Source organism: Oncorhynchus mykiss, chromosome 2 (assembly GCF_057628025.1).
Source record: "Oncorhynchus mykiss isolate SJ-2025 chromosome 2, ASM5762802v1, whole genome shotgun sequence".
Classification (NCBI taxonomy): domain Eukaryota; kingdom Metazoa; phylum Chordata; class Actinopteri; order Salmoniformes; family Salmonidae; genus Oncorhynchus; species Oncorhynchus mykiss.
The window spans coordinates 43793292-43802648 of NC_143023.1; the positions used below are offsets into that span (position 1 = coordinate 43793292).

Here is a 9357-nt window from a genome sequence, read left to right on the forward strand (position 1 = left end):
TATATGACATTTGGCCAAAAGTATAATGAAATTAATTACATAAAAATGTTTCAGCTTATTTCTATTGTATGTAAAGAATCCAAACAGTACATCTCTCCACAATAGTGTAAAATCTTCATAAATGTGTTAAATTATAATTGTGCAACATTTCCCTCATCAGACACTGGGGGGAGGAGTACGTCTATTTGGGTGTACCAGAAATAGTTATTAAAATAGGAAGATAAGAAAAAAAATCGGAATTTCTTGCCATAGACAGGTTTGTGTTGTGTGGACTTAAATTAACTAGTTTAAAACATGGGGAGATAGTGTTTGTTTTGTCAGGTAAGTATTCAAAACATATGTATATATGTCTATGAGAGATTACTTGTACATTTTACCAGCTAGCTTCACAGCGTAATGATTATGGGAAGAGCTCAGTTATTTACTGCTCGCGTCCTCTCTCCTTCTCAAAAACACATTGGATGAGAAAGCCAGAGGTCCCGCGCTTCGGACCCTCTCCTCCAATAGGTTTTTGAGAAGGAGGCAAAGATAGATGACGTCTGCAATTGAGATCCTCCCCATGTCGTGTTAGCAGGTATCTAGCTGGCTATTAAGGTATTTATTTACTATATGTAAATACGCTTGCTTGGACCATTCCATGGTAAATGTGGCCGTTGTGTCTTCAAGCTGAATATTTGCTAAATCTGTAACGTTACCTAGTTAAACCATGTTAGCCTGCTAACTAACTGACGTTAACTGAAATTAGCTGTGGTTGTGATGCATTTTAGTTTTTCAACATGATTACGGATTCCTTTAGTTAAACTCAACGCTTGTCTCACGATATCATACAATCAACATGTGCTTAATAAATATTTATCCAGTTAACATGTCGGCCGGCTAGCTAGTCAACAAACATAGCCTGCTAGCTAACATAGCTGTCACGTGAGTGTTGATATGCCCATACGCAATAATGTAAGACTGACAGACGGTGTAATGTTTACTGGTTTGCCAGCCGCAATGTGTGATATTTGTTTTTTTAACTACCCAGTAAATATCCATATAAATATCATGCCAGGTTTTGTAACCTAGGTTTTAGTTAGCTAGTCTGACATTTAAATGGATAACTGCCTAGATGTGATATGATATGACTAGGTTTTAAGATCTGTAGAATTTTTTTCCCAAATTATGTTTGTTTTTCAGGTTTTCATGCTCAAAATCACACTTAAAGCATTGTTGTGGACTACAATATTAACTACATCAGGAGACAACTTTTGAGGTCTGGGGAAAAATAGAAGAAATGTGGGTTTTGGGGTGGAGTTACCCTTTAATGCAGGTGTTCTCCACAACGCAGATTTTATAAGGCCCTAGTCATATCCCATCTACCAGTCTATCCGCACCCTGGTATTCTGTGTGCTTGTTGATTGAGGGCGCAAGGAGCTTTTTTTCTCACACTTTTCCCTTTTGATTCCAGTTTCACGGTCCTTACGACGACAGTGCAGACCCAGAGAGAGGCCCCACCGTCTGGCAGATTATGACCCAGTGCCACCCACTGTCCAACCACTCCAACTTCTTCACCGTGAAAGCCGAGGCCTCCTCAACACTACCTCTCGCCACCAGCATGGCCAATTGCAACACCGCCGCCGTTCCAGGGAAGGTGATGGGCACACCTGGCCCTGCCGGCAGAATCAGCCCAGAAGGAAGTCAGGTGATTCCTCTTATCCATTTCCTCATCACCTACCTGGGGCATGCTGTAAAAAGTTTTGCGACAGAAAATGAAAATGTATCTTTCTTATTGGACAGGAAGTCCCTCCCTGTTTCAGTTCGGATTCTTCCATTTGGTGGCTAATAAGCATGACCATGCAAGAGTATACCTCTTGCTGGGTGACGGTTTTAAATAGAATTGTTCAAAGAATTCACTATAACTGTAACGTACAATTACTACTTGGCTTTACATACATTGACGCCAATCCTTCAGTTTCATGTGCAGGTTGATTCTGTAAAAACATGTCTTCTATATTCATCTCCCTTGCCAGATGCCAAGTTTCAGGGTGTACAATGAGCGTGTAGCCACTCTGCTTGACTGCTTCGAGTGCACCATTGACTATGACGAACAACCTGTTTGCCCTCCACTCAGGTGTTGAGTAAAAAGAAGCTGCAGGACCTCGTAAGAGAGATTGACCCCAATGAGCAGCTCGATGAGGATGTGGAGGAGGTATGCTTCCTAGCTCAGAAGTGTCTTTCACTGAAGATGGCGTCCCAAACCACAATGCAAAGACTAGTGCATGCAATGTTTAGGAGCCTCATCACTTGTCACCTGAGGTCCCCCATCTGTCTTCCTCTCAGATGCTGCTACAGATTGCAGATGACTTCATTGACAGTGTGGTGACGGCTGCCTGTCAGCTGGCCCGCCATCGCAAATCCAACACCTTAGAAGTGAAGGACGTCCAGCTACACCTGGGTGAGTAAAAGTACAGGCTAATACTGGTTGATGGGGTGCCACAGGGTTCAATTCTCGGGCCGACTCTTTTCTCTGCATACATCAATGATGTCGGTCATTGTTGCTGGTGATTCACTGATCCACCTGTACGCAGACGACACCATTCTGTATACTTCTGGCCCTTCTTTGGACACTGTTAACTAACATCTAGACGAGCTTCAATGCCATACAACTCTTCTTCCGTTGCCTCCAACTGCTCTTAAATGCAAGTACCTTCTGCACATCTATCAACTCAGTGTTTAATTGCTATATTGTAATTATTTCGTCCCTATGGCCTATTTATTGCCTCACTTCCCTTATCTTACCTCATTTGCACTCACTGTATATAGACTTTTTCTATTGTATTATTGACTGTTTGTTTATTCCATGTGTAACTCTGTGTTGTTGTTTGTGTCGCACTGCTTTGCTTTATCTTGGTCAGGTCGCAGTTGTAAATGAGAACTTGTTCTCAACTAGCCTACCTGGTTAAATAAAGGTGAAGGAAAAAAATGGTTGGAGCAGCTGCTGGAGTCAGGGCTATATGCTGAACATTTTTGAGAAATGTTGGCGCACACAAAGAAATTTAGGATCACAATATTAGCGGTAATAACGATAGAATCCTTCATTTTTCTAGGTCCACTGGTGCTTCTCAATAAAAATTCCAGGTGCATATGTGAGTAAAATAGTCGCACCGTAGAGTCCTGGCAGCTATTGTGACAGTGTTTGTCTCCATTACTGGAATTATTAATTTTCAATGGCAAAAATGAACAGAGTCTTGAGTGCAGTTTTGAGTTTTAAAGATATGCATATAAAAGGTGGATGAAGTTAATGGACCATTTCCTATTGAGTGTATTTTCTCCTGGATTTTTATTCTCACTCCCTATGTTGTCTGCCACTCAACAGAGCGCCAATGGAACATGTGGATTCCTGGCTATGGTTCAGATGAGATTCGGCCGTATAAGAAGGCTTGTACCACAGAGGCCCACAAACAGGTTTGTTTGTCACTCTTTCATCTTAATCACACCCAGGGTTCACATTTATACTAATGAATTGTGCTAAACGTTCAATAATTTAAATGAACAGTGCTGTGAAAGTATTTTCCCCATTTCTGAGTTTTTCTATTTTTCAATATTTTTGATACTGATTGTTATCAGATTTTCAACCAAAACCCAATATTAGATAAAGGGAACCTGAGTTTACAAGTAACAAAGAAAAATGTACTTATTTTATTAATTAACAAAGTTATGCAACACCCAATTCCCCTGTGTGAAAAAGTAATTGCCCCCTTACACTCAATAACTGGTTGTGCCACCTTTAGCTGAATGACTGCAACCAAATTTCATCGGAAAAGTTTACTCAAGTTTGCCAAAAAGCACCTGGATGATCATCAAGACTCTTAGAAGAATGAATCAAGTGTTTGGTTTTCACCAGGCATAATAGGACCGATGTCACCCAAAGAACATTCTTCTAAGAGTATTGATGATCATCCAGGAGCTTTTTGGCAAACTTGAGAACTTTGCAGATTAAATTTGGTTGCAGCCATTCAGCTAAAGGTGGCACAACCAGTTACACAGTAAGAACCTTCTAACAATGGTCAAGCATGGTGGTGGGTGGTAGTGTGATAGTTTTAGGATGCTTTGGCACCTCAGGACCTAGACGACTTGCCTTAATAGAAGGAACTCGGGCTGGGCGATATGACGATATATATATTGTGTGACAATAGAGCATAATATGAAACGATAGACGGTTTTCTATCATTTATTTTGTTGTGTCGCAAATCACTCTTTACGGCAATATTTGTCGTCAATTGGACGACGCTTTGCTTTCTTCCACACGGGGAAATTTGCAACACAAACAGAGGAGAGTGAACGTGACACCGAGCAAGGACCTCCTACCTAAAAGAGGGGCTTCTTTGGTCGCATGCACGTGGTTTGGGTATGAAAAGTCTGACACGGACAAAAAAAACGTCATGTGCAAAATATGCCGAAGGACGGTCCCGACAACAGGCTCAAACACCACTAACCTCTGTGAAACAGTACGGAGAGAGTCTATAGATGAGACTCAAAAAAGTAGAGTCGAGTGCTCAACACAAACCCCCGACTCACAAGAGTCTTTTGCCCGCGGCACACCAAATGCCAAAGATTCACGAAGATGGAAGGAGATAACAGCTGCCATTACAACTTACATCTGCAAAGGCATGGCCCCAATTTACACGGTCGAGAAACAGGGGTTTCGTGAGTTGGTGCTAACACTCGACCAAGGTACCAAATGCAAATTGATATGTGTGTGTCACACACATTAATGCCAAAATAACATGCAAAACAGGCAAGCCCCCAAATAAATAAATATATATATATATATACAGTGCCTTGCGAAAGTATTCGGCCCCCTCAAACTTTGCGACCTTTTGCCACATTTCAGGCTTCAAACATAAAGATATAAAACTGTATTTTTTTGTGAAGAATCAACAACAAGTGGGACACAATCATGAAGTGGAACGATATTTCAAACTTTTTTTAACAAATCAAAAACTGACAAATTGGGCGTGCAAAATTATTCAGCCCCCTTAAGTTAATACTTTGTAGCGCCACCTTTTGCTGCGATTACAACTGTAAATCGCTTGGGGTATGTCTCTATCAGTTTTGCACATCGAGAGACTGACATTTTTTCCCATTCCTCCTTGCAAAACAGCTCGAGCTCAGTGAGGTTGGATGGAGAGCATTTGTGAACAGCACTTTTCAGTTATTTCCACAGATTCTTGATTGGATTCAGGTCTGGACTTTGACTTGGCCATTCTAACACCTGGATATGTTTATTTTTGAACCATTCCATTGTAGATTTTGCTTTATGTTTTGGATCATTGTCTTGTTGGAAGACAAATCTCCGTCCCAGTCTCAGGTCTTTTGCAGACTCCATCAGGTTTTCTTCCAGAATGGTCCTGTATTTGGCTCCATCCATCTTCCCATCAATTTTAACCATCTTCCCTGTCCCTGCTGAAGAAAAGCAGGCCCAAACCATGATGCTGCCACCACCATGTTTGACAGTGGGGATGGTGTGTTCAGCTGTGTTGCTTTTACGCCAAACATAACATTTTGCATTGTTGCCAAAAAGTTCAATTCTGGTTTCATCTGACCAGAGCACCTTCTTCCACATGTTTGGTGTGTCTCCCAGGTGGCTTGTGGCAAACTTTAACCGACACTTTTTATGGATATCTTTAAGAAATGGCTTTCTTGCCACTCTTCCATAAAGGCCAGATTTGTGCAATATACGACTGATTGTTGTCCTATGGACAGAGTCTCCCACCTCAGCTGTAGATCTCTGCAGTTCATCCAGAGTGATCATGGGCCTCTTGGCTGCATCTCTGATCAGTCTTCTCCTTGTATGAGCTGAAAGTTTAGATGGACAGCCAGGTCTTGGTAGATTTGCAGTGGTCTGATACTCCTTCCATTTCAATATTATCGCTTGCACAGTGCTCCTTGGGATGTTTAAAGCTTGGGAAATATTTTTGTATCCAAATCCGGCTTTAAAACTTCTTCACAACAGTATCTCGGACCTGCCTGGTGTGTTCCTTGTTCTTCATGATGCTCTCTGTGCTTTTAACGGACCTCTGAGACTATCACAGTGCAGGTGCATTTATACGGAGACTTGATTACACACAGGTGGATTGTATTTATCATCATTAGTCATTTAGGTCAACATTGGATCATTCAGAGATCCTCACTGAACTTCTGGAGAGAGTTCTAAAGAAAAGGAGAAATAATCAAATATGAGTAAGTACCTTTTATTTGTTGAGTATAATTCAAAATGTAATAAGAAATAGGCCTTTACATGTGGTAATTTTATATAAACTATTTATTCATTGAATTTACAGCAAATGTGCCATATTGTTATATATATCGTTATCAGGATATGAAATTACCTATATCGGGATATGAGATTTTGGCCATATCACCCAGCCCTAGAAGGAACCGCTGAGTCATGCAGCAAGATAATGATCCAAAACACACAATCAAGTCGACATGAAAATGGCCAAAAAGCAGCCCATTTGAAGTTTTGGAATGGCCTAGTCAAAGTCCAGACCTAATCCCAATTGATGTTGTGGCAGGACTTGAAATGAGCAGTTCATGCTTGAAAACCCATGTGTTGCTATAATAAAGCAGTTCTGCATGGAAGAGTGGGCTAGACATCTTTACAAATGAAGCATTTGTGTTTAGTGAGCCCGCCAGATCAGACCAGGAATGTTCTCTTGATGTGTGTGTGAATTTGTGAAAGTGTGTGAATTTGACAATTTTCCTGTCCTGCTAAGCATTCAAAATATAACGTGTACTTTTAGGGTGTCAGGGAAAATGTATGGAGTAAAAGTACATTATTTTCTTTAGGAATGTAGTGAATATTAAAGTACAGATGCCCCAAAAGCTAATTAAGTAGTACTTTAAAGTATTTTTACTTAAGTACTTTACACCACTGGAAATGAGTATGTAATTGTTGTGTTATTTGTTCACTCAGGTTCCATTTGTCTAATATTAGGTTCTGGTTGAAGATATAACATTCAGTATCAAAAATATGCAAAAGTAGAGAGAATTAGAAAGGGGGCAAATACTGTTTCACAGCACTGTACATGTATTATATAATTATTATTTTGGTGTATTGTTTGTTTAGGAAGTATTGAAAATAATTTCCATAATTTAATATGGGACTGATATGTGGTTGTCTTACCAACCTTAGTTGAATGCACTGACTGTAAGGTGCTCTGGATAAGAATGTCTACGAAAAAATGACCTAAATGCAGTAGTGATTGAGCATGTTTTTCATTTGTCTCATCCAGAGAATGGCATTGATCCGCAAAACAACCAAAAAGTAGCAAGACCTGGAACCAGCCTCGCACAAACACTCTGTGCTTTTTGTCTTTTCTCTGTGTATTTCTAATAATGGGGGACATTGTTTCACCCATGTCTTCATCTTCCCCAGGTTTTGTGTGTGATTTGTCAGCTCCATCATCACACAAGTATTTTGATCTTCAGTCCGTTTTAATGCTTTTCACCACAGACTGGCCAAAATCACACATTCCTCATTCAGTGTAAATGTACACTCTGGTATGGAGTGTTGTTTTGGGACAGTGTTTTGTTTTTGGAATTATCTGTTCAACTTTACTTTTTTGTTAAGGGGGTAACCACCAAACACGCACATCTTCAATATGGTGGTGTCTTCCATACTCTTTCCCAAAAAAAAATTTAAAAACTTTTTTTTTATTTTATTTTATTTTGTCTGGCATGTGTTTGCTGTTGTGTGTTTAGTTTTTGTCACACAAACAAACCCCCTTCATCTAACATCAGAAATATACACCATTTGCATTTAGTTGGTTTCCAGGATACTGTCATGGCACAATGTTTTTGTGTGGTGTAGGGATCTGATGTCATCTCCACAGTTCATTAGAAATGTACCCAGGACATTGTTTTTCATAAGATGTCAACAATTAACAACAAATGACTGACTATTATTCAAAAAATAATAAGTATGTGAAGTATGTCTTGTGTCGCCAGACTGCAGTGAGATGTGGTTAGGTAATGGTCCTTATTTGGGGATGTGTGGGGAAGCTGTAACATTTGTTTTACTTTATATTGGCAGTGTTTTAGTTAAACCTGTTATTTTTATTCCATAAATAAGATTCATATTTCACTTGGCATTTAATTTGTGTGTTTATTTCACTGTTCAGTCATGTTCTTTCTCATTTGTTGTAAACTTGAGTTTTTCAGAGTTCACTTTCTATATAAATGGATTACATCAGTATATCACTATTCAGGGTAAAGAGATTTGACTACATTTTCATAACTGTAATACCACTGGTGTAGAGTTTCTCAATTCTGGAGGACAAACTAATGACCTCCTTCAGAAAATTCCCTGTTCACACACTTGCAAAGAATTTTACATCTGTTATGTCCATGTTCTGACAAGTTGGCACAATTGGTAATGCCCATCTTGTAACATTTCTTCTCATCCGGTGAAGGGCCTCAAGTCAAGATCATAATCTTTTGTCCAAGATGGCAGTCAGTTTTTCAAGGGCAGCATTGTGACATGGCATACAGTTGAAGTCGGAAGTTTACATACACTTAGGTTGGAGTCATTAAAACTCGTTTTTCAACCACTCCACAAATTTCTTGTTAACAAACTATAGCTTTGGCAAGTCGGTTTTGTGCATGACACAAGTCATTTTTCCAAATTTTTCTGTTTACAGACAGATTATTTCACTTAGAATTCACTGTATCACAATTCCAGTGGTCAGAAGTTTACATACACTAAGTTGACTGCCTTTTTTAAACAGCTTGGAAAATTCCTGAAAATGATGTCATGGCTTTAGAAGCTTCTGATAGGCTAATTGACATAATTTGAGTCAATTGGAAGTGTACATGTGGATGTATTTCAAGGCCTACCTTCTAACTCAGTGCCTCTTTGCTTGACATCAGGGGAAAATCAAAAGAAATCAGCCAAGACCGCAAAATAAATTGTAGACCTCCACAAGTCTGGTTCATCCTTGGGAGCAATTTCCAAATGCCTGAAGGTACCATGTTCAGCTGTACAAACAATAGTACGCAAGTATAAACACCATGGAACCACGCAGCTGTCATACCGCTCAGGAAAGAGACGCATTCTGTCTCCTAGAGATGAACGCACTTTGGTGTGAAAAGTGCAAATCAATCCCAGAACAACAGCAAAGGACCTTGTGAAGATACTGGAGGAAACCGGTACAAAAGTATCTATATCCACAGTAAAACGAGTCCTATATCGATATAACCTGAGAGGCCGCTCAGCAAGGAAGAAGCCACTGCTCCAAAACCGCCATAAAAAAAGCAAGACTATGGTTTGCAACTGCACATGGGGACAAGACATGTCCTCTGGTCTGATGA

The 9357-nt window shown here is 39.8% G+C and overlaps 1 protein-coding gene across 13 annotated transcripts; it reads left to right on the forward strand.

Annotated features, from left to right (window-relative positions):
- Positions 1 to 143: 143 nt before the first annotated feature.
- LOC110490388 (transcription initiation factor TFIID subunit 12) lies at positions 144 to 8131 on the forward strand. 13 transcript variants are annotated; one of them, XM_090200496.1, is made up of 6 exons: positions 144 to 321; positions 1451 to 1684; positions 2114 to 2191; positions 2323 to 2437; positions 3359 to 3447; positions 7281 to 8131. In XM_090200496.1, the coding sequence occupies exons 2-6, from the start codon at positions 1511 to 1513 to the stop codon at positions 7314 to 7316; spliced, it is 492 nt and encodes a 163-aa protein (XP_090056622.1). In that variant the 5' UTR covers positions 144 to 321; positions 1451 to 1510; the 3' UTR covers positions 7317 to 8131. The 13 variants fall into 13 exon arrangements, with proteins under 13 accessions (XP_090056622.1, XP_090056650.1, XP_021419463.1 ...); XM_090200524.1 differs by having other exon boundaries at positions 144 to 256; XM_021563788.3 differs by having other exon boundaries at positions 148 to 321; positions 7424 to 8131.
- Positions 8132 to 9357: the final 1226 nt, after the last annotated feature.